Source organism: Equus quagga, chromosome 19, assembly GCF_021613505.1.
Source record: "Equus quagga isolate Etosha38 chromosome 19, UCLA_HA_Equagga_1.0, whole genome shotgun sequence".
NCBI lineage: Eukaryota > Metazoa > Chordata > Mammalia > Perissodactyla > Equidae > Equus > Equus quagga.
In genome coordinates this window covers 40,364,843-40,391,338 of record NC_060285.1, presented here as the reverse complement: position 1 = coordinate 40,391,338, position 26,496 = coordinate 40,364,843, and the positions used below count along the sequence as shown (strand labels likewise).

The 26,496-nt window shown below is 35.7% G+C and overlaps 1 protein-coding gene across 7 annotated transcripts in view; it reads left to right on the top strand.

The window, feature by feature from the left end:
- Positions 1-26,496, top strand: part of NAV3 (neuron navigator 3) — a 351,215-nt gene that overhangs the window by 151,635 nt on the left and 173,084 nt on the right. For 6 of the 7 annotated variants that reach the window (XR_006886093.1, XM_046645942.1, XM_046645941.1 and 3 more), the window contains exons 6-7: positions 12,095-12,163; positions 15,329-15,468. Coding sequence is in view for 6 of the 7 variants with exons in the window: in XM_046645942.1 (XP_046501898.1) it covers positions 12,095-12,163; positions 15,329-15,468 (209 nt within the window). In the remaining variant the exon portion in view is untranslated. The remainder of the gene's footprint in view (positions 1-12,094; positions 12,164-15,328; positions 15,469-26,496) is intronic. The other variant, XM_046645944.1, reaches the window with a different exon arrangement.

Here is a 26,496-nt window from a genome sequence, read left to right as displayed (position 1 = left end):
ATATCTAGATGAAAACAATGGTGAACCAGTTTTTATAATTTGGTCCTATAACACATCTTTTTTAAAAATCTAATATGTGTATCATCATTGAGCTGTGATTTAGGATAACTAATTTGTGATTTATTTCTTTAACGTTTTACCAAAGGACATTTTGATATTCTGTTTATATGTTTTATGAACACTGTCTCCCAAGCACTAGAAATTATTTGGTTCTATTTGATTTTTAGTCTTATAGAGCTCTCTCTTCTCAGAGCACTGATAATATAGATTTGATTATTATACCTGCAATTTTATACTATATGAAATTATTACTCAAGATTTTATCTCTAAATTTCAACTTATTGACTTACAATGGAAAATGCAGCTGCCACAAAAACTATAGTAATCATGTCAATATGACCATTGAATTATTTTCCTGTAGTCAGATCTACATGGAAAACCAAATTCTAATGAGAGGATGACAGGGTGAGGATAGCATTGAATTTAAGCGACTTACGCATTTCTGCACCTGAGATAGTCTTGCTAATAAGACTTCAACCATTGGCCAAGGTCCCTTCTTCATTGTAAAATGCACTGTCAACATTTGCCTCTTCATGTTCCATCTCATCTGCCTCCACTTCTGACCACCTCTACTGTTTCCCCCTTTCTGATTGCTCTCTAGTCTCATAAGATGTATAAACAAAATCAGCCTTCTCTCCCTGCAAGACTGTGGGGCAGACTCTAGGCCAAAGCTTATCATCAAAGACGTTTTGAGACCCCAGTCACCCCTTAATAATGTGAGACCGATTGTACGGATGATTGCATTTGCTTTGCAGTAGATTGGGAGTAGCCCAGTTATGAAGACTCTATAAAATAGACTTTCTCATAGCTCTTCACATACTTTATAGACATTCATTTACATAATTATTTTATAAGTAGAGTAACTGAAGGTCATTTTCATGAAAATGTGAACTAAGAAATAGTTTAACATATTTTGTGCTTACTGCAACACTTTTTAAGTCTTTAGAAGTATAAAATAGTCCAGATCGTTCACTAATCAGGATAGTCTTTGCCAAAATTTGTTTAAATCTTGAGCTTAATAAAATAGCTTTGTCTACTGGTATTCTGGGTCCAATTTTTTAAAGATGGTTGCATTAAAATAAACTTTCAGAAGGGAGCACTGAAAGCGTTACCATATAATTTTACTCCATACTGAAAATTGTAAATAGAAAAGATCCATGGAGCAGTGTAGTGTTTTGAGCTACATGTAAGTAAGCGCATTGTGGAAAATCTAATTTATGGTAACACTGTTAGAGAAATATGAGCCTGGTTTCCTGAGTTCTCCTTTATCTTGAAGTCCTACATTCCTAAAAGTGCATGAGACTTTGATGCAGTGGTATCTTGCACAGGCATCTCCCTCTTTGGTTACTGTTTTGAGATCCCAAAAAAGCAGACCATGCAGGTGGTCTTATTAACTGTCAGTTGAAATTTAAGATAAGACAGAGGTTATAATATATTTACATACCATATTTCACTAATGGGATAAGTTATCACAGTAACCTGTCTCACATACAATCAGGATGATATTTCAGCCACCCAGCTACTAAAAAGAAACACATGTGGATGAAAGCTAAGTTTCTGACTCATTTATGGATTAGGCAATAACTATTTTCAGTGAAGTCTCATCAAAATTTAAGTTTAGAGACAAAGTATTTTTATCACATACTCTGATGTGAGTATAGTTGTTATAAAATATCTTAAATATTTTTGAAGGAACATATATGGTTTTGAGGTACAAAAGATATTTTTGCAGAAGTGGCTAAATGCCTCCCTCTTTCTTAGAGCATTAGTTTGTCAGTTATCATTTTATAACGTTGCACCAGGATCCTACAGAAGGGAAACTTTATAATCAAGGAAGAATTTGACTTGAAGGATTCCTTAAATCTTAATTCTAAATAGATGGCTTCATTTCTACCCTTAGCCATCATAGGATATATAAGGAAATATATTTCAACCTATCTCAGTCTTAAAAATTTTGGTGAATGTGTTTTACTGTCTTCAATGTTTATTTTATCTAAAAATGCTTAGTTTAAGACTTTCTTCCAATGTATTTAATTATACTATATCTTGGGTAATTTATTCCTAATTTTCTCTCCAGCCATTTTTAGTAAATTTGAAAGGAAATAATTCCTGCCTTCTTAACATAATACCATCTTATAAAAGAAAACTAAAATTGAGAGGTAAAAAATTTCTGCTAAAACTTATACCCAAGAAATTTCTTACTTCATATTCTGTAATTTATTTCTTTGTTTTCTTCCTTTGTTCCTTGGGAATAGTGCTGTCAATAGAATAAATGTGATGCTATGACTAAGCGTATGTTTCTCTTTCTTTGGGAATCAAGAGTACTAAATGTTTGACTGTACAGGGATTCTGTGTAGGCATTTCCACTCTTATGATGTGTTTGTGTGGCTCCAAGACTGAAGATAAGTAGAAAAGGGAGGAAATAAAGGAAATCCTAAAATATTTTTTCATAAAATCTCTTAATATAGATAAGGAGTTCTAAAAACCTATATAATGTGAAAAATTGCTTTGATAAACATAGATTGTTCAATGGTATTTGTATTAAGTACATCCATTTTAAAAGTTACTGTTTTGTGCCTTATTTTTATCTTTGGATGAACCAAGCACTGTGCAGTTGGGCATAGTCAATGAATACCATATGGCTTAGTGAAAGATAGGATTGTTCCAGTGATCCTTCATATATTACATTAGAGCCCAGTGTTATTTTTCATTGGTGATTCAAAAGTTCAAATGTGGCTTTTTAGCAAATAAAGATTCAACCCCCACTGTGTGCCAAGAATTGTGCTAGATGTGAAGCTGAGATATGGTGATGATTTTACCTTTAAAATTGCCCACCATCTAACAGAGGGGAGGACCTAGACATTCAAACATATAGTTCAGGATGGTGTGCTAACTAATCTAACAGAGTACAGGTTGCTCAGTGAGCGCAGTTAGAGGAAAGAGCTGACATGAAGGCACTGATGAAGGATATGCCGTTTCACATTCAGGAACTATTTGGCCAAGGAGAAAGCGTAAGTAGAAGTGTATTATCTAACTCCAAAGATGGTGGCACAAAACAATAACAATTTTATTATTCTCAGGAATTTTGTGAGCCTTGGAATTAGATGGGACAGTGGCGATGGCTTATCCGTACCCCACAGTGTCTGGAACTCTACAGGGAGGGGTGGAATTGTTGGGCTGTCACAAACTGCTGGGAGGCAAAACATCTGTGGTTGGAGAATCCGCTTCCAAGGTGACTTCTTCACTCACATGTCTGGCAGCTTATCTGGAATAGTGACTACAAAAGGCCCTTCCAGCATGGCAGTCTCAGGGACACTGTACTTCTTACATGGTGACCCACTGAAGTAGTGACAAACCCACCCAGATTCAAGGGGAGGGGTGGGACAGAGATCTCACCTCTTAATGAAGGAGCATCAAGTTCTTTAAGGTTCTGTGTTTAAATTGTCACAGGGTATCATGAGAGGTAAAACTAGAGAAGTAGGCAGAGGTCAGTCTATGGAGGCTCAGGATACTATGTTTAGAAGCTGGAACTTCTTTCTTGCTTGTAAAGGAAAATTTTTTTAGCAGAGAAAAGGTGATGCTATTTATAATTTAGGAACAGGACTTTGGTGACAGGATAGAGAAAAGATGTGCTTTGGGAGAGAAGTGGGAGGGACACTGCAGCTCTAGGGGCAAGACAGGAACAGTGTAGTGTTAATAGGCTGAGAGTCTGGCTGGGAAAATGCATCTAAGGACTGTTTGGAGGTAAGGCTGAAAGAAAATCATCACGTTTCTGTTTTTGTGACTCATTGGATAGTGATATATTTCAGTAAGGAAAGAAATAATACTGTGGTAGTGGAAACAGATGAGAAAGAGATGGAGAGAAGAAAATGTGGCTTTAGCCTTCATGAATTTGATATTTCAGTGGGACTTCTGCATGGTGGTGTCTAGTGTGTGGCTCTGGAGCCCAGGAGAACAGTCAGCGCCAGTGACATAGCCCTGGGAACATTGGCTTACCAATGTTTTGTTGATTGGAACAATAGAAATGGTAGAGATTACTCAGAAAGGGAGTATAAAGCTAGGGGAACAAAAGAGGGCCCAGAACAAAACTCTGGAGACCACAAACATTTATGGATAATGTGAGTGAACAAGACAATGTTCCTTTTGTTCATTTTGCAATATATTCAGAGTTATGGTAGCTTTTTGGCTACTTTCTTAAAGGCCATTTTTTATTTTTATTTGAGGAATCCCTCATTTTCTGAGACATTTTATCCTTGTCTTTCAAATCAGTTGTGAAATCTAGAGGACAAATCTAACACAAAGCTCTGGTTGAAATATTAAAGTAAATAAATTATATCTTTTAGGTATATCAAAAGCATATTTTCATCTAATCACTATACACAGAGCAAAATATTTGTTAAATCCTGTATTTGAGAGACTTTTTGGATTATGTCCAGTGTTGAGAATTATAGGTTCTGGAAGGCCCACCCTGCGTGCATTGCTTTGGGAATGGTGGTTCTTAGATGTCCTATTGGTACAATTTCTGATAATTCTTCATAGGATTGGGACCAATAGGGATTTATATTGTTGAGTTCAGGAAACAAGAAGAGTGAGTAGTATCCAGGGAGGTTTGAGGGAGAATAAGACTTAATTGTATTTACTTCCAAGAAATCATGGTCCTAAAGTAATTATAAACCTGGAGAACGAGAACCAGAGTTAAAAGCTCCGTCACTGTCCTGAAAGAGAAGTCCATGCCTGTGGGTTCAGAGTAAGAATGTAGTAACATCAAAAGAGATAGGGAGAACCAAAGGATGTGGTGGTGGGAAGACTACCAACCACAGGAGGGCAGGGTAATTGTAGGGGTTGAAGAATATGGGAAGTTATGATATACCGAATTCACCAGAATATTTGCAGAGCCTCCCTTGGGGTCTTAGTGCATCCAGGGACTCTCAAACGTACCTCTGAATCCAACTGAATTTTCTTTTAACTGTTACAGCACTTATTTGTACTAGGCACCATTCTAAGTGATTTACAATTTAATCCTTGTAAAAACCTTGAGGTAGCTAAAGTCATCGTCTTCATTTAATTGACGAGGACACAGGCACAGAGAACAGCAGAACCAAGATTTAGGCAGAGCAATCTGACCCTAGATTCTGTGCTGTTAACCAATGTACCAGATCTTATACAACCGGCATTTCCATTTCATAATTCACAGAAAATAAATATTTTAATGTGCCACTTTTTGCACAGCTCCCTAATATTTTTGTTTCTCCTTCCAACCTTGAAGTAAATTCAATTTCCACTAAATATCAAATTATACTCTATAGGAAGGGTTTTGAGTTAGTATACATGGTTTTGAGGGTTCTACTTCTCAGAGTGAATGTCATCCTTGCACACTTAAACCTGATTTTCCCAAATTAAATCCTTTTAAGTACCCCTACATGTGGGCAGTCAATACAAGTGTTTTAAATGATTCATTAATTGGTTGATTAATCAACGAATATATGCTTATTAGAATACGTGCAATACAAAACTGAATAAAATTTCTCAATAGCTATGTCTATCTGTCACTTTCAAAACCTTAGGGCTGTGAAGTCAATTTTTTATTCATTTATTCAACATCCAAAAGTACTCATGCACTTTATAAGAGAACCGTTACAATAAGTGATCTTTCTTTATCTCTATTGTGAAGCTGGGTCACTCGTCTGTGAATATACACCTTCCTAGTATTTCCTGTTACTTCAGCACCCTTTGACTAGTGATGTAACTTAGAAGTAGAATCTTGATTTTTTTCTCCTCATATACTGTATCAGGGATGTTCAATCTCCTTTTCCTACACTCTATTTCTATGTAACTGTACTCCAGGAGCCATTTTAGATTCTTTTCTCTTCTTGAATTTCTGTGTCCATGATTATAACTTCTCTCATTAATCATTTACTTCTATTTTCTGTGCCTTTGCCTTCATTCAGGCCCTCATCAAATCTTGCCTGAAATACAGCAGTGATTTCATATTTGGTCTCCTGGTTCCAACCTTGCTAAATATCTCAACCTCCTTCCTCCCCCAGTTCCTTCTTTACATATCTAAGAGATGGATCTCTCTAATTTGAGAATTTATCATTTATTCTGCAATTAAAACCTTTTGATATTCCCCACTGCAGTGAGGACAAAGACCCCATTACTTAGCTAGTTGCTGTGGCTCTCTGGGTCCTTACCTGGGCACACAGTAGGTGTTAAAAGAGTATCTATAGAATGAATGAATAAAAAATATTTTAAATTATAATAGTGATTAAACACAAATTGAGACCATTCAAATGTCTGCTGTCTCAACTGATATTTTTTTGAAAGAAGCTTGATGGCAGCCAATGGAGATAAAGAATGATAGATTGTGGGAGGCTCAGATATTATGTTTTGATGGTTCTTTAATGATGTGTGTATCTATATGTCTGGGTCTAATTTGATTTTTAAGGATGATAACTAAGTAATAAGATTAAATATTTTTTACTTCCTCATAGAAGTCCACTGCTAGAATAACTACAACAGAAATAGAATCGTCTACAAAAATCCTTTACTGAACCCCTAAAATCTTCTTAAAAATAGTTTGATGAAAACATAAAGAAGAGATGCAAATAAGGGCCACTCCCAGTTTAATTCTTTTGATTAATAAGTGTTGCTTGCATCCTGGCCAAGGCTTTTGAGGCTACCACAGGGCTCAGCAGAAAATGTTGTGTGATTGAGTGATGTGTGCAATGGGCATAGAGTAGCAGGTTATAAATAATGTGCCATATTTGCTAGCCCTGACTAAAATGTAGCTTAAAAATGTAAAGGATTGTGTTTACTTGGAAGACTTTTGAAGAGAGCTGCTTAGATATTAAACATATCTTACCCTTTAAAGTTATTTTATTGCCTATTCCAGATTTCTACGTAAAATGACCTGGCAAATGAAATTATTTAATAGTAATTATCTGAATGCTGAAGAGTATCTTTTGAAAGTGGATTTATTTGAGACTGGAAGAGATGATATTCAGTAGGCAGTATAAAATTATTATCATGTCTTGGAGATATTCACAAATCCACAGGGCAATGAATTAATAGAAAAAGACGCATTAAAATATTATAATTTGTAATTAGCTTGCAAGAAAATGATATGGTATCATAGAACACAGCCCAGATTTTAGAATCTAATAGACAAGAGTTTAAATTTCAATACCGTTATTTATAAGATATACAACTTCTACAAATCAGTTAATGTTTAAAAGCTTTAGTTTCATATTTTTAGCCAGAAATAGAGATCACATTCATAGGATTATTGTGAGGATTAAATAAGAAAATAAATGTAAACTCCCGGTCACTTAAGAAGGACACAAGGAAGATGAGTGTCTTTCTGTTCCCTCATTTAATATACTTCTGATAATTCTATTCTTAAAACAATTTCTCTTGCTTAAAAGATGGTGTTATACCTTTGTTTGATAATACTACCCAGTAAATATCAACCATTTAGTTCTTGAACACATACCAACCCCAGGACAGGAACAGAGAATGCAAAATGACCATAATATAATTCCTATCCTGGTGAACAGGAGACAGACATTAACCCTGATAAATCCCCATATCAACCTCATAATTAGGGAAGAATAAAGACCTGTGGACCAGTGGAGGAAAAATTTAACTCTGGGAGACTTGAAAAATGCTTCAACAAGAAGGAGACATTTGAGCAGGATTTTGAAGTAAGAGATTTCATAATGTAGGGAAAAGAAGGAATGGTGTTTCAGATGTAGGAAACCTCATGAGAAAGGCCATGGATCCACGGGAGAAGAGGCCACAGGCAAGGGGCAGAGGAGTGGTGACAGTGGAGAACACGGGGTGGAGGATGTGCAGATGAGGCAAAGCTGTAAGAGTCTGAGGAGACATACTGAAGCACTTTATAAACCAAATCACAGAGCTTGAATTTTATCCTGCAGACAATGGGGAGTCAGCAGCAATTGCAAAGAAAGACACTGACATCCATTCTTTCTTGCAAAGTTAATTCTGGTGGCTGTGAGAAGAATGATTTGATTTGCCTGTAAATAGAAATGGACTGATAACAAGGAGACTGGTGAAGAGGTATTAGAGTCCATGAGAGAAATGACACTTAGTTGAAAAAGGAGGGGGTAATGGTCAAGACAACTCCATAGTGTTCAATGGGGAGAATGTTAATGACACTATATTTAGAGGGCAAAGTTAAAGAGAGAGAGGATGGTTTGAAAGAAGGACAGTGAGTTAAATTTTGAACATTTGTGGAATATCTGGGAGAAATCTAGGTGATAGATCCAGGTGGAATATTTAGGAAATATCAAGGAGATATTTAGAAAAGAGACTCTGAGTTTAGGATTGAGGATAAACATAGATTTGATATAAAAAGAATGGAGGAATAGATTAGTTGATGCTTAAGATTATGGTTTGGGAAAAATTCATGGTCATGGTACAAAATTCAGGGGGTGGGGATAGTGAGCAGATGTATATCTGGGAAGCAGGAGGAGTAGGTGGAGAGAGAGCTGTTGTGCTAAGAAAGCTAAGTGAGATGAGGATTTCCAGAAGGACGGTGTCAACAGTATCTAAAGCAGCAGTAGGACAGAAAGTGAGGCATGGCTTGCTATGTTTAGATTATGCTATTTACATTGGAAACTACATGTTTTTTTCCTCCAAGATCGGACATTTGTGGATATTCTGTAGAGCACAGCTTCTTCAGTTTTATTATGCATAGGAATCCTGTTAAAATGCAGATGCTTTTCAGTAGGTCTGGGGTGAGATCCAAGATTCAATATTTCTAACAAGTCCCAGGTGATGCCAGTTTTGTTGATCTATGGTCAACACAGAGTTGTGAGGCTCTGGTGGTTCATAAAAATGGGTAATCATAATTCAGGATCTGTTTACTTTAAGAAGTATTCTTTCCTTGTAATACATGGATATTACACTTCCACGTGGAGATTTGCACTGAACCTGGATTAGAAAGTTCCGGCACTCTGGATCCTTCTGTGTATGGAACACCAGATGAGTTTCATCTTTTTTTTGTTTTTTTAATTGACTGTCTCTAGTCTCCTTCTCTTCTCTTCCATGTTGGGGGAAAAAAGAAGCATTCTCTTGATATTTCACTTTGTCAGATAGATGAGCAGATACTTCCTTTAGCAGAATTTTGTCTCTGATAGTTTTGCCACCCATTAGCTAGAAGGAATCTCATTTTACAACACTTCAGCAGAAAAATGCGCAGTCTTCAATCCAGATGTCTGAAAGTCCTTAGTGTACTGGTGTTCTGGCTCTATTTATCTACTCCGCTTGCCTCAGGGCTGTGTCTACATGTCCCTGGTGTCTGTTTTACTAATAAATTACATTAGCTGTACCTCTCACCTGCTTTGTTACTAGTCTATTTGTAAATCTGAAACTTGGGAAATGGTATTACAAGCACTGTGGGGGGAAAAAAATGCTTTTCTGCTGCATAGGGAGACAGAGCCATATAAAAGTTTAAGACAAATACAGGGAGCTGGAGGCATTATGGGAAGTGTTGGGGGTTTGAGTTAGTGTGATAAACATGCAAATTGAAGGAGAACATAGATGCACATGGATTTGTAGCAGTCAAGTCAGCATGACAGGTTATTGATTGAACACCTGCAATAATTAAAAGGAAAAAGGAAACAGTCAACTATTAAGGTTTAAGCCCATAGGACTAAAGATGATGACCCTGTGAATAGAAATTAAAGGAAGGATCTGATTAGGACTGGCAGGATAAAAGAAGGAAAATGGTGAGTTTAATGTGCTGATTGATTTTGAAGATCATGGAAATGGAAAAATCTCTTATTCCGTTTTGACAGCCGGGAGTATGATGCAGACATTAATTCTAGTTTCTAGTAGATTTTATTTGAAATCTTTGGTAAGAAACAAATTGCTAAGTGAAAGAATGCACTCAAGAGTTTGAGGAAAAGGGACATACAAAAAAGCATGCCTTTAAGAGATGGTAACGGAAGGCAGACTGGTGATGGAAAGAAAATAGACAAGAATGATAGTGGGTAAATCAAGTGAGCTTATTGGTATGACAGTACATGAAAGAGAGAGATTCAAAAAGGAAGAGAGATTAATATGGTCCAATGCAAAGATGTTCAAGTATAGTGAGAATTGAATAAAACTCCTGTGTTCTTCAAATAACAGTTTTACAAGTACTAGGGAAGCAGAACAGAAGCCAGGGTTCAAGGGACTGACGTCTGAGGGCTTGATGCTAAAATACAACCAACAAGTAGAGTATTCTCTTATAATAAATTGGAGAGCACATATGGGCCATAAAACCAAATTGATTTTGGCCAAGTCACTTAACCTCTCTAGGTTTTGTTGTTGACTTTCCAATTCTATGCTAGAAATTATGGTACTTCTTTAAAATCATGGAGGAAAAACCAATAAGGTGGCTTCAGTTCCCTGAAGGAGAGTACCTTGTTTTATTGTCATCTTTCCTGCTGATATTTGTGTTCAAGTTGGAGAGTATAGGATAAGACCTAGTGGTGAACCTTTAGAAAGTTCTCTTACTCTTGGGTTGACAAATTAGACTAAGTTCACAAAAGACTTATTTCCACTTTGAGTGCTTTATATTTAAATTTAAATTTTAAATTAATATTTCTTTTCATTGAAAAACTTTGGTTTTTATTTTTAAATTATTCTCTGTTATTATTGTTACTGAGGTAGTTTGGCCAGCTGTGGCCAGCTGACCCAGTGCCCAGTGTAGTTAGAATACAGAAGGCACTATATGCAAATAATAATATTTCATACCAAACGTGAAAAACAAGTGTTCCAAGAAGCTGAAAAGCTCACTGGATGTTGGGAGTTATTCCCGTCAACCAGGCAGCTTTAATGACCTGCGCTCTCCCACCACAGACAGGCTCAGTGGAGTAACAGTTAACTTAGGAAAGATGTCATCATCCTAAGAAATCCTTCCCTTGACTAAAATACCCCCTGCTTGGCAGCAAGGCAACTGGATCAAGTGCAGCAGGGCTCCAAGCGACCCTGCACCCTGATTCCAACACCCCCACGTTGTTCCTCTTTCCTTGGAGGCCTTGGAAACTGCATGCACAACAACTGAGTTCATGTTGAGTCACCACAGTTCACCTGAAAAGTGATCCCACTCAGGCATCATGCCTTGACCATCCCAGGGCGTGCGGACATGTTTCAGGTCTATTGGGTCTCACTGTATTCTTCAGAACACCAATTTCAGAACCCTTAGGTAATGCAGAAATCAACTTAAAGTACAAATTGTCATTTTGTTCACAAAGTATTCACTGCTCTTTAAAACTTCGTTGAAATAATGCTTTCTTGTGTGTTTTTGATCAAAGATTTTGATTTTAAAAATCACTAAGAATTTTAATTCAAGAATACCCAGAAGTTGTCATCAGTAGTTGTTCACTTTGGTTTGAAGACTTTAACTCCGCTTTAATCTCAACTTTTGCATAGATCTGTCTTTAGAAAAACATCTTGTATTGTTACCTCCTTAAAACATTCTGTCTAGAACTAGAGATCAACAATATAAATTATTGGACAGACACTAGATATTTTAATCACTTGGTTTTCAAAATAATATTTAGGCTAAAACAGCAAATTGGAACAGTTTATTAAAGAAAACAATGATTCATTTCCTACTCTTTTTAAAATTTCAACCTTTTATAGAAAGAGATCTTTCTATTGTGTAAACCAAACTTTAGCTTTTCTGAAGTTTTCATAGTCATTTGCAAAGATTGAATTTTTTTATAAGATGAAATATTGCTACTTAAAATAATAATAATAATATCACACAGCCATTATTTTAAAGTCATTGGTGACGCACTTTATTACAAGGGGCTCACGGCATTATTTCATAGTGTGTTCATAGTCAAAGGTCATGGTATATATGTTGCATTATCATAATTTTCTAATTAATTTATTCTTTATACATGTTTATACATGTTCCAATTGCATTTCATTAACTCATAGTTTCTTGTAAGTTTGTGCTTTCTTTCCATGTTCAAAGAATCTCTTTAATTCAATTTCTCTGTTTCTCCTCATACAGTCTGGCAGCCAGATATGCAACTCAATCTAATCACAGTGGAATTGCAACCAGTCAAAAAAAGCCTACTAGGTCAGTTAATATCTCTAATTTATTGCTTGTTAGTGATAAAAAAGTAAATACCCAGTGATATTTTGTCCTATTATTCTAAATTTTTTCAAAAACTACGTACTTCTGGGTGAAAAGTTTAGAGTACTGAGTTCTTCCAAGTGGATTTCCATTCACATTCTCAGGAATGAGCGTGTTTGTGTTAGATCATTAAGTGGGTTTTGGGTTTTTCTATTTCAGTTTTGTTATACGTAGTGCTATGATTGGGCTGAAGTCTAAGTTCTAGGCTTAGAGAAAGTCAAGAAAAAATGACTTTGAAGGCCCCATTCTTTTCAGGTCGCAAAATGTTGTACAAGAAAATTGTAATTGCTTTTTGAGATGGGCATGCATTAACTATTGCACATTTTGAAGCAGAATTGAGAAACACTGGCAGATTTTTGTGGGAAAGTTAGCACCAGTTCAGCCTGGATTGTTCTTTTATCTATAATAGTTTAAATTTGTTATTCTTTATGAGGTACGCATTTTAAAGACAGTCTGTTATAATAAATGACAGTGCATTTTGTACTGTTTGGAAAATGCTAGTATATAAAAATGTGTGGAAAGTGTTTGATTTTTTTTTTAATCATTAAGTTGCTGAATGCATGATGGTACAGCTGAGTGAAGCCACAGCAAATGTGTTTGGCTCCCCTGATTCATATGTGATTATGTGTGCCATCTCACGCAGGGGGGTGACTAGTCACCGCTTTCATGATGTATCATGTTAGATGCGATGTTCGACTGCAAGGACTGCTTAGTGTGCCTTGCCTTGAGGTGCGTGCTTTTCTCCCTGCCTTGGCGTTCTAAGCTATGTCCATTTCCATGGTAATTAAAATGATTCTAGAGAGACAAATTAAAAGAGCATTTAATTAAAAATTATGGGAAATGATATAAATTAGGTTGTGCAAAGAACAGTGAGCTGCCATGTACAGTAAGCATTTTTTATTACCACTTCTAAGACTTAGGCATGTAAAATATATTTTAAATACTTTGATTTAATAGAACATCTCTCTATTTTTTGGCTTCATTCTCATTTCTCTTTTTATTACTTTGATGAATGATCTGGAGCTCTGGCTGCCTGTCAAATTAGGGTAATGAGAAGAGCAAATGGTTTTCTTAATTCGTTTTAATTTGTTCTTAGAACTAAAGATCACTTGGCTTCACGGGTCACACGAAAGATTAAAATGCATCTTAATTGCTTTCTAGAAACAGGTTAAGTTTCATTGCAAGCAGGGCAAATTTTGTGACAAAATCTGTTTCTACGTGTGAGTTTGGAATGAACTTTCTTAGTCTACAGCTGAGTCCACAGGAATAGTTCTCAGATTTATTATGATTGGGACATTTGGCTAGATTTATTCGTTGAATTCTTTCTGCAGAATGCAATCACTGGTACTCAAAATTCCTGGTGTCTGGTTATTGAGCTATACTTACAAACCCTGTAGATTTATTTAAGTATGAGTTAAATGCTGGAATCATTTGGAAAAGATTCTAATCTTATGCACGACACACCTCTAATTAAAAAAATAGCTGAAGAAACTATTAGCCATATGTAGTTAGACTCCAAAATACGGTCAACGTTTTGAAACTATTAATTATGCCAAGAAATCAACAATTCTGCTTTTAAGCTGGTATTTGTCTTTTCTTGGTGTTCATTCCAGTTTACAATACCTGCTACTATTAAAAAAGTATTTATAGCATTTAATAGTTCATTATTTCCTAATAATCTATTGGAAATAATATATTAAGTAGTATTATAAAGGAGAGTTTAATTTGAATATTGTAACCACTGATTGTAGAATTGTGACATATTGGACACCAATATGCCAGATATAAACTTCTTTTATTTAAAAAACTTTGTGAAAGAGAACAGTCAAAAGTTCAGTGCGTGTTTATAAGTTCTGGATTGTTTTTGTTTGTTTTTCTTTTAAAATAGAATTTATCAGAGCAGTACCCAGTGACATTCACATGGTGGCAGCAAATACTAGCAAAGATGCTGGCAACATTTACTATCATGTTTTTAAACATCTTAGAATGCCAATACTAGTTCTTAATTTCTAGTTTTTAATTTATGTTGATTGAATTTATTATACATATACTATATATGTTAGTAGTGTAAAATAAAATATAGTAATTGCACATTTTAGGCACATTCATGAAATAATTTGTACTTGAAATTTTAATATGGAAACTGTCTAAACAGTGAAATAAATAATCCAAACTGATATTTAATTATAATCCAAATAAAAATACCTGAAGATCATAACCTCCTGTCAAATTCCACTAATTTTGAGATAGTCTGCATATATCTCTCATGTTCTGTCCTTTGTACACAAAGAGTAGCTGAAGCTATTGTCACTGTAGATATATGTTAAATGCCATTCTGCTAGCAGAGATTTTCTTCCTCTGAGACCTGCGTCCTTTCTTCTTGTATCACTTCTGTGATCAGTTGGCGGCATTTGTGAGATAACCAGCCGAAGTCTAGGTTCCTACTTTTGGCAAGAGAATGAAAGTTTTTATGTGAGACAGGTTAGTCAAGTATGAATTAACTCATGACTTTTGTCTCCACCCCGTGTCTTGTAGCTAACTAGCTTAGAGATTCAATAAGCATTTGCTGTTGGCAATTTGTTCAGTAACTTTTTTCTTCTTATTATTAATGTACAGGTTGATTTAGGATACAGCTGCCTAAAATAAAGCAAATGTGCCATACATTGAAAAGAACAACTTTACAACACCTGCAGGTAGCTGGTTAAGACCCTGAGAACATCGTTAAGTTAGAAGTCATTATCTCCCTTGCTTTTCATGTAATTGTTACATACTTTTAGGTCAAAGGTTTGTTTTTTGTTTTTTGTTGCTTTATCAGAGGTGTGGTAAGTATGACATTTTTAGTTAAACATTACTTTATTTCTAATTTGTCTAGATTATTAATATACTTTGGAGTCCTAGTTATTGAAAAGTGAAACAAGATTTTTCTGAAGATTCTCAAACCTTGTGTTTAGCTGGTTGTTTGCCACTTAAACCAACAGTCTCTGCTCAATAGATTTTAGAACCTCCTATGTTGTGATTTTTCCCATTAACTATTCCCTGCTTGGAGCTCCTGCTCCCTACCTTTCCGCAATGTACAATAATGATGTGATTTTCCTTACGCTATTCCAGGCTTCCAGGTCCCTCGAGGGTGCCAGCTGCAGGCAGCAGCAGCAAGGTCCAGGGAGCCTCTAATTTAAATAGGCGAAGTCAGAGCTTTAACAGCATTGACAAAAACAAGCCTCCAAATTATGCAAATGGCAATGAGAAAGGTAAGTGTTCAACCATTACATCACTGCGGCCCGAGTCTAGGGTATGAGGCTTGTAATTACATGTGAAATCTACTGTTTGAGCACTGTGACCCCTTTGGGAATGGAAACATTATGAGTGGAGTTTCCTATGTTTTCTAACTGCCGCCTCCTGAATTCCAGCTTTCTTCAGGGCTTTTCTTATCTGAAGAACATTTTAAGGAAATTAATTATTTTAAAGTGGTTAATTATATGCCCAAGTATAAAATGCCCAAAAGTAGTTCCTCCCTGATGCATACAAATAGTATTTTCTTTTGTCTTCTCATGTTTTATGAACATTTATCCTGAAATCACGAGCCTGTATTAAATTTATTGAATCCTTAGTTTTAGTTAACGTGTCACAGTGTTTTGGGCAGTTAAGGTTGGAGCATCAAAAATCGAGACATAATTATGATGAGTATTTAACCTTTGAAAGCAGCAGGACAAAGAAATATTGTGGCCTTAGTTTTCCCTAAAGAGACAAATTATTCATATTTGTTTTCTTGAAAGAGTGCATGACAGAAATATCTAATCACAAAATCATCAAGAAGAAAGACACGTAGTGGAGGTCTGTGTTAAAGGCAGATTATGTACTGACTATATGACACCCAGTTCTCTGTAATGTGCAAAGTGTGCATTTAAAGAGGGGCTGGCTTCACGCGTATCTCTGTGGAGAAGCCGGGGCTGCTGCAGTTTACATCTAAAGCAGGTGAAAGTCAAGAGCCTATACTGTTGTAAGCAGTGTGACTGTGAGGGGTGCGGGTGTCCTGCTGGGTTTTGAGGTAGTGTTTTCAATCAGTAGAACTTTACCTTCTCTTCAGTGTTTAACTCTCCGTGCAACAAGACATGAAATTCTAAAGTGGCAAACACGCTAAGTTAGTAGGAGAGCTGGCAAATTTGGTTTACTAATTCAACTGGGTAGGAACTTTTCCTCAGATTAGATCATTTCCAGTTTTTGATATAGATGATCTGATTCGACAACTTTCTTTTACTGAGACATGGCTTGACAGGGGTAATCTATGACTTAGACACTTTTGTGAAAATTTCTCACCTCTTGAAACAAACTTGGACAGACTGTAAATTCCTGAAGGCAAAGCCGCAACCCCTGGAACATCCCCAGTTCTTGAGTCAAAAGGAAAAGAGAAGAAAATAGTGTGTATTTGAAAGTTAGGAGTTTATCTTTAAAAGATAGAATAAAATCTTTGATTTAATAACTTAAGAAACATTACTGAAGACTTACATTTTTCTTGGGAAAAGGGAGACAACAATTTCTCATCAGAAAAACATTCTCCCTCGTTTTGTGACTCTCCTGGAAAGTGTCATACAAGGCCTGTACGTCCTATGAAATTCTAAGGGAACATGTTTAGACAAAGAGATGTGTTGAGTGGACTGCTCCAGTGTTCAGTTTAGCTATGTGATATGAAAGTTATATAATATTTTTGCAAGATATTACTTTAACGTTGGCCAAGAGACCCAGACATGCTTTAGATGACCTAACTCTTTGATATAATGGATCTGAATTTTCTGTCATGTGAAATACTGTTATTTCTAGTGTCTAAAAGTAAAAATCCAAAGGTAGACAAGCATTCTTATTTTTCCATAGCATTCAACCATTCTCATATATGTCTAGGAAGTCGTGCAAAATTAAAAAGTAGCGATATTCATGATAACCACAAGGTGGAGACAGATGACATAACATTATGAGGTTTTTGACCCTGAAAAGCAGATTTTCTTAGGTTCATATCTACAGCAAAAGATAAGAATATTCATGGTGAATTAGCCATTCCAATTAACTAAATTTAATTAATTCCAACAAAATAAACATCCCAAAACATTTAAAGTGCATGATTTCATATTCACAAATATTTATAATACGTCAAGTGAAAGCATCAAATGTCTGTAAACTGCCAATAATAACTAACATAAATTGCATCATATGAAATATTACAGCCACTCTGGAATTTGTTTTAAATGCTATGTGGCATTTTCTATTAATGTGGAGTTACAAATTTATGTCAATACATCTTATATCAATGTTTCTAAATAAATCATTGTGTCATGCTATTTTTACTTTTTTATTTTGCTAAGGAAGATTTGCCCTGAGCTAACATCTGTTGCCAGTCTTCCTCTATTTTGTATGTGGGTCGCCACCTCAGCATGGCTGATGAGTGGTGTAGGTCTGCACCCAGGATCCAAACATGTGAACCCTAGCTGCCAAAGCAGAGCACACCGAACTTAACCACTACACCACATGGCTGGCTCCTGCATCGTGCTATTTTATATTTCCAGAACATTATTTTGAATTATAAGAGCAAACGAAACAATAATAAACATCACATGTGAAACAATCTATAATTTCTTCTTTAGACTATTCCAGTGATACATCTTTTTTGATAAGAGTGCTCTATATAACCTTTATCACATGGAGATTTGTTGTGGTAGCATAACTTATATAAAAATTTAAGATTCTGTTTGCTGACAGGTTGATCTGTCTCACAAACTAGTTTGCATACATATCTTTGGCATGAGCAAGTAAGATGAAAATTAAGAACTTTCAAAGGTTACAGTGTTACAACGACAGAAATCACAAAGTATTGGCTTGAGTATTCTAATTGCTATTCCTTTTTAGTTATTAGAAACTGTAACATTTAAATTCGATAAAGTAAGATATTTTATTTGAAGGACTAACCAAATGATCTGTAATGTGCTCACTGAATGCTTCTCAGTGGAAATGTACTTCCTGCTTTCTTTAACAAGTCTTAGGTGATGAGTTATAAAGGAATCAACTGAAGAATCTCTAGAATTTGTAATAGTGAAGGTTTACTTACAATCAAAGCAAGTTCACTTCTCTACTGTAAAACATATTGTCGAAAGCACAGTAGCTTTTCACATGTATGGGATTGTAAAAGTAGCTTATTTGCAAATTGTGTGAAACTAATGAAAGGAAATCGGTAGAGAGTAACAAACTGCACTTCTAAAGATCCATGTAATACCATTTTAATAATGATTCAGTTCAAAAGAACAGTGTGCTCATTTCACCATTTCACCAAATGAATTGAAAGGTCAGTGAAGATAGCCATAGATTATCACTTGCAGAGAAGGCTGAAATAGAAATGTTACAGTGATAGCGATGCCATCCTGCCATTCTGTTGAAATGGAATGTAGGAACAAATTTCTCAGAACAAACGGTGAAATGAAGATAGCATTGCTTGTAGAGAAGCATTTCTTTTGAGAGTCCAAGTTTCTTCTCTTGGTGATCTGATATTCAGAAACTGACAACGAATAATATGTTCTGACATGAGGATTTATCAATTTGCCCATGCACCCTACAGGGGTACTCTAGCCAGATATATGCTTTAAAGAAAAGTCAATACCTGTTCACTGGGCATCAGGGATCTTGTGAAAACGATGCCCTGGGTCATTTGGACATATACTTTACATGCCTGAGCAAATTATTTTAAGAAATCATTCTTGTTTTATAAAATCTGGATAATAAATATGAAAAAGGCTAAACAGTTTCATATTATTAGGAATATAAATATTCCTAGCTTTATTTGGAATTCAGTTTCTGAATTGTGATATGTAAACACTTACTGCTTGACAAAAATGACACAGCAGAGAGTCATTTTTCCATGTTGCTAAGAAACATGCCATAGTACCAGAGGGCATGCTACCATCTTTCCATTATTTCTCCCAGGTGAGTTTTACTTTGTACCTGTACGTCTACTGAAGAGGAAATTTCCTTTCTGTTCTCCTGGATCGTAATTAGGTATCTTCTGATGTGGAGGTGTTTAGTTTCATTTACACTCAACGTAGATTTGGTAGGCTTGATACTGAGAATTTAGCAACATTGCAACTGAACTTTTTAAAACTATAAGGTTTACTGTGAACATTGCGTTAGTCATAGAATTTTGCTAAAAACATAGATATCTGTTCTTAAGTACTTTCTGTGTTTCTTTTTTGTTTTTCTAAATTTTTTCTAAATTACTCTGAAATTACTATATGATCAGAGAATTGAACTGTTTTATTTTTTCAAGGCAATGCAAATGTTTTACTTATTATATTCCTTTACTGATAATTTAATTATGTTACACCATGACTTTTTGCTTTCTTTAACACTTATATAATCCTAAAATATATTGCTAACATGATAATTTCAGGTTAATCTTGGGGTTTTTGGTGAGATAGTATAATTAGGTACATATTTCAGGTGATATAATTAAGTAGACTTGTGTGTTTATGTTGTTTGCTTGTGTAAAAATGCTCATATATTGAAGTGTACACATATTATACATATCTTCACATAAAGTACATACTTTTCATAAACTGACTGGTGAATGGAAGCTTTCTTAGATTTTGCAATACTCCACAAAGTGGCACTCTAACATTGCAGGTGGTACCAGATGAGCATGTGCAGATCCCTGTAAAACCATTCTATATTTCTGTGGAGTCATCTTAAAATTGATGATGGAGCCATTTCACAAGCAATAATTTATGGAAGACAGTGTGGTGAGGTGAACAAGGGGCCAACTTAACAAGACGTATTTGGATTTGAATGCTACTTTTTTTTTTTTTTTTTACTTTTTAAAATGTTCAAGGGTGTTTTGATATTATTGTCAAGTGAGAGTCTAAATTAATTATTTACCAAACTAGTTGCCATGGCCACATTGATTAATTATTTCCTTCCTTCTTCAATGGTCTGTGATGCTGATATTGTCTTATATTTACCAGGGACCAAATATATCACTGAGGACAACGCCTGCTACACAGTGAATACTTTTAAGAGGATGGTGTTACGGTCGTTGTTGTGGTTACTTTGTGCTACTTTGAATATTGTTACTTTGCTGTTACTTTGTAAGCGAAAGCTAGTTTGCTTCCATATAAGCCACATACTATTCAGTGAGGAAGAAAAATAAGCAGATTGAGGATGTTTCCTGTGCCCTTTCTTAGGTTAATAGCACAGTTGGCAAAGGGTGCTAAACTCTAAAGCTAGGTCAAGTTCCACGGAGAAATATCCTTATCTAAACTTCCCATATGTCTGTTGCGACTGCCACATTTTCCTGCATGTATTTATTTTAGAATTAGATTGCTACTTCTCCTACGTCATCAATGTTGGGGTTTTTTTTGCAAGATGAGATAACTAAAAATTAACTCTGTGAATTTAAATGTTTTCTAAGCATGAATTAACATCTATTCTTACATAAACTGAGAATAATGGTGTAAGTAGGATACCCAAGGAGATAGTATATAGTTTACTGAGTAGAGAGTATCTTGTATCATGTTCTCCTCATTTATAGTCTGCTCATTGAGGAAGAAGGAAATCATGTTTTAAGGAATTACCCAATTAACTTCACTCTTGTGACAAACACGTGGTTTTCTGGAGAGACATACCAGCAGAATTTCTGAGTATGCAGCAAATATATGGAGAGAAGAGAGAGTCAAAAGCCTTCCAAGTTTGGAGTCAGATCAACCTGAGTTCCAGTGTTGATTTTGTCTTCTCTAAGTTTCACTGCATGTGTCGTTTGGAACAAGTTACTTTCTCTTTCTAAGTTCAGTTTTCTCATTTATAACAACAGAAATCATAAGTATGTTGCAGATTATTATGGGTTTAGATGAGATACCATGTATGAAGAGTTTTAAATGTCAGACCATGTATCAAAGTACTTGGAAAAAGTAAGCAGCTGATAAATAACATTGTTTGGTTGTAACGAAGTTGGTGCTGGTGGACATGGAAGTGGAGGAAGGGGAAGGAAAGGAGAGGGAGTGGATTTCTCCTTGGAGGCCAGAGCAAGAGCAGGGCTGTGGGCAGAGAAAGGCCCTGTGAATGTGAGATACCAATCCATTGCAGGAGTGTCTTTAAATGTGTGCATTAGGTATCTGCTCCTTTCTCTATACCCAGATGACAGCTCATTCACAGTCAGAAGCTGAGTTATCAACATTCAGAAATCTATCTGTGAGACCAGGTTAATTAATATTGAATATATAAATGGCACAGAGGTGAGAATTTGTGGCAGCACCCACTCTGTAGGAGCTACAGATGTTGCCATTTCAGCTGCTGTTGTTGTTGCGACCTTTATTGTGAGGAATCCAGAGAGACTTGTATTATTTCAATGCCTTCCTGATGCACAACGACCTATGATTTGTCCTCTTATTGAAACCTGAAGCAGCTTGTTGCTGTTCTATAGGGACAGGCTGGGGACAGGTTTGGAGCTGAGCTTAGAGAAGTATCTTATATGTGTGTACTCATCTGAGAAGGATTTTACAGCTTTTGCTGTGACCATGACTGTGGGGTGGATGTGGATGTCATAATTTGGAGTCCCTCCTGTCTCATTTTTGGGTGTAGTGATGTTGGAACTCCTCCTCTGTACCTGAACTGCTGTAGCAGTCTATCTAGCTAATGTCAGAACACTTAAAAAGCATCCTGACTGGTCCTTTTTTTTTTTTTTATTTCTCCCCAAAGCCCCCCGGTACATAGTTGTATATTTTTCATTGTGGGTCCTTCTAGTTGTGGCATGTGGGACGCTGCCTCAGCGTGGTCTGATGAGCAGTGCCATGTCCGCGCCCAGGATTCGAACCAATGAAGCACTGGGCCGCCTGCAGCGGAGTGCGCGAACTTAACCATTCGGCCACGGGGCCAGCCCCCTGACTGGTCCTTTTACTCCCTTTCCTCTCCTCCCCACCCAAGCTCCCAGGCAAACAGGGGTAGGAGTCCCCTGGCTTCTTAAGCTAGTTGTAGATACACAGAAGATACACACTAAATATGTGGCTAAAATGGTGACATTAAGCATGTTAGGCAAACCTGATGGGCTTATTATATTTGTAGTGACCCCTCTCCACAAAATGTTAAGCATCCAGAAGAATACAGAACTGCCAAGGGTCCGAAAGTTCAAAGAATGAAGAATATTGATGTTGCACACCCGTGGAACATTTAATAAGTTTAACCAATATGGAGACTGTCATAAAAAAACAACTCTTTAAAGCTGTTATGTCAGCAATTTCCATGATGTCTGAGTCTGTTCAACGTTTACCACTCAAAACATGGTCTGTGACCAGCTCCACTGACATCGTCTGGAAGCGTGTTAGAAAAGCGGAATCTCAGGATCCACTGCGGGTCTGCTGGACCACAAGGTGAAGTGCGTTCAGTAGGTCCCCAGGTGACTGCTGTGCACGTTAAAGTGTGAGAACCACTATGTGAAACACTCAGAATGTCAGGCACTCTAAGACAATGATAGAGCCTGGGCTCTAGAGTCACACAGTGTGGGATCAAATTCCAGCTCTGCTCCTCACAGCTGTGCACTGCTGAATGTGCTGAGTCTCACAAAGCTTTGCTTTCCACAAATGTGAATTAGAAATAGGAGCCCTTCCCACCTCCTTGGGTTGTTGTGAACAGTAAATGTGAGGTAATGCAGTTGAAGAATCTTCAATAAAGTGCCAGTTAGCCTTATTATATTCATAATAATTATTAACATTATTTTCGTTATAGAATAAGAAAGATTGCAAATAACTTTTGAGATCATAGTAAGAACGTGAAGATGAATTCAATGTGATGCCATCATGTTCCTCTTAACAATATTTACAGCAGACTACACTTTGATTTTGGGGGTGCTATGTTTCTCTCCAAATCTGTGTCCCAATATATCTATGTACATTTTGTTAAAATGTAAATAAATAGAATAAATTTTCACATAGTTCCCTAAAAAATTTTTATAAATGTTTCTCCTGCCCTGAACGCTTACATTATCTCTCTTAACACATTTGTCTTGATCTTATCTTACTTAATATTGTGCAATGCTTTGTGCAACTCTGATCTCCTCTACTGTTTTCTTTCCCACCTCCTACTCATTTAACATTTAATATATATCATTCATCTTTTATGAGTCTGTTTTCTTTCGTCTGACTAGATTACAAGGTGTCTTGCATAGAATAGACACTCAGTACATATGAAGAGATGGTGCGCCTAGATTCAAATCCTATAGATTGTAGGAACTGAATAGCATTGATGAATATTGCTGGACATAGTAGGAAAATAGAGCCATATGTTGGACAAAAATCAGCAAAACAGTGAGGTCACTGTGTGAAATGCATGGGCATGTTTACAATTCACTGAACTTGAGAAAATTCATTTTGTTTGGAGGTTTCTTAGTTTCTAATTGAATCTAGGCAATTGAGAAATAAAGTTCACTTGATATAATTCTATTAAAAGCATTAATTTGATGGTCATTATTTTCTGTTTCTATATTCAAGAAATATTATAGTTGGTGAACCATTGAGCTTATCCTTATACATTTGAAAAATAGTATGATATAGTAGTTGATAGAATTAACTTAGAATCCAAGCTAAGTTCAGTTCTCAGTTTTGTCACTAACAAATTGCATAACTTTGGCCAAGCTATTTAACCTTTTTGTGCTTTAGTTTCTTCATATGTAAAATGAGGATAACTGAAAACTTCATGCCATTCTTGGGAGGATTCGGTTACTCTATGTCGAATACATAGTTCAGTGCGTGTCCAATAATGCGTGCTATGTATGTAGTACAAAACCAGCTCTCATGGAATGCACAATGTGGTGGAGGAAGCAGGACATTACAGGGGAGTTATAATGGCTGTAATAGAGGAAATAAGCTATGGAAGAAGGTAGAGGAGCCACTCACTCCAGACTTGATGCTAAGATGGTCAGAGGTGGGAGTGGGGATAATGTTTTCGCTTTGGGTTTTCATTTTTTTCCTCAGAAGAAGTGAGGTCAAAGTTGAGACCCTACCAATAGTATGAATTATTCTGAAGAAATATTTAGCAGGCATTTCTGCCTGTAGGTAGACAATGTACTTTATCTGCTACTGAGGATTATTAAATCATGATGAAATGTTATCAGTCTTTGAAAGGGATCTGTCAGTGAAATAAATTTGGAATTACCTAGACTTACAACAGAAGTCAAAGGTTGAAATCCATTCACGGAGAGTGAGCACACTTGATACATGGAATGTTTTGAAGCTTGCTTGATATGTTTATCTTGAATTAGTCAATACTCCCACTGTTTTTCAGAATGCTTTAGTGTTGGTATATGAACCTAATGGATTTGTATAAATATTCTAGAAATGGACATAATTACAGACTTTACATGAATATTGGGGAAAAAAGCAATTTATCATCATATGCTTTAAAACTTAAATATACCATATAAGCATTTTGGCTTTTCAGTGAACTAATACATTTTAATCTAGAGGATATACATACAGTCTTACATTTATTTTCCCAGTTGAAATGTAGAATTGTAGAAAGGTAGTGTGGAATTAGAAGTCAACGTTAGTATACCAATTTGCTTAAGAAAGTTTAATATAAAATGCATTTGTCTACACGATTATTGTTAATGTAAATTTCACAAATATGTTATTTTAGACACATTTATTTAAAAAAGTGCAGCTCACACAAATATTCAACTAACAATGTAACTTCTTTTCCTCTAACTTCTTTATTTCCTTTTTTTTGTATGTCAATTTCTTCTTCTGAAAAATAGGAAGACTGGTATTCTGTACTAATTGGCTTGATTACATACTGTTTATCATGCATTTTGACAGCTTTAAGAAAACATTTAAAAGTAAAAGCTTTGTAGTTTTATATATATGAATGTTTAATGAAATTTAATGGGCTCCAATTCCTAAATATTCTGAAAAGGAAATTCTTTATGAAATATTTCCATTGGGCATTTCATCAAAAATATCTTTGCATCTGTTTGTTACTATCAAGTTTGTTTTTGTTTTTTTTATTTTTGCTTGAGGAAGATTCACCCTCAGCTAACATCTTTGCCAATCTTCCTCTATTTTGTATATGGGATGCCACTACAGCATGGCTAGATGAGCACTATGTTGGTCCATGCCTGGGATCTGAACCTGCGAACCCAGGCCACTAAAGCAGAGCATGCGAACTTAACCACTATGCTACCAGGCTGGCCCCAATATCTAGTATTTTAACAGAACCAAATGATGCCTCTTTTACATAAACATCTAATTTAATCATTTATCATTCCATCTCTCTCACACACACAAAAAAAAAAAAACAAGAGGGAAAAAGAGGGAGGCATTTCTGGCAGAGGAAACTTAAGGTAAATGACCACCATCATAAAGTACCCAAATTTTAACATTTATACTGAGGTCTTTTAACTTCAAGCTCAGTTCTTTTTTATTCTATATAATATCAGAAAATCTCTTTTTGGTTTAGGTTTTCATGCTTAAAAATGAGAGACTTGTAATCAGGCATTAATCAGTGCTATAGCACTCCTGTAAAAATTCATGTCATCGTGAGATTTCTGCATTGGAAAATGCTTCTATGACAAAGGCCTTATTTTCCTATAGCTGCCCATAAGCAATTTTATTTTCTATTAGAATGTAAAGTTTGTTCAGATCTCCACAGGAGGCTGTAGGTGTGTTGGTTAAAAATGCTCTGAATTCAGTTCAAATCCAGGCTAAGGGACCTTGAACAAGTTATGTAGTCCTGCTTTGCCTTAGTTTTTTTTATTTGTAAAAAAGGGAAGATAATGTTAATACATACCTTGTAGAGTTGTTATAAATATATAGGTTATATATGTATACATATAATATATTTATTTCTTAGTAAATCATCTGACCCATACAAGCATAAATTTCAATACTTTTTATACAAATAAAAATAAACAATACTAACAAAAAGCTTAATCATGATTCATGAGCATATTTAATCAGATAACAATAAGCTAGGCTTCCTGTAGGTTAAAGCAATTTCTCAATATTTATTATAGAACATATTCTTAGGGCTATGTGGAATATCAGTTTACTGCTATGAGCTACAGCAGTAATTGGAAAAAATACAAAGAATTGCTTAGGGAAGGGATAGTGTTTTATTCATCTTTAGTTATCTGTGGCTAGCCAAGTTCATTTGGGTAAGAGTAATTTTAGAAGGGAAAAAGAAGCAACTTTTTTCCCAAAAATCAATGCCTCTCAGACACTGAATTTTTGATATATGGTACAAAAACAACCACATCACAG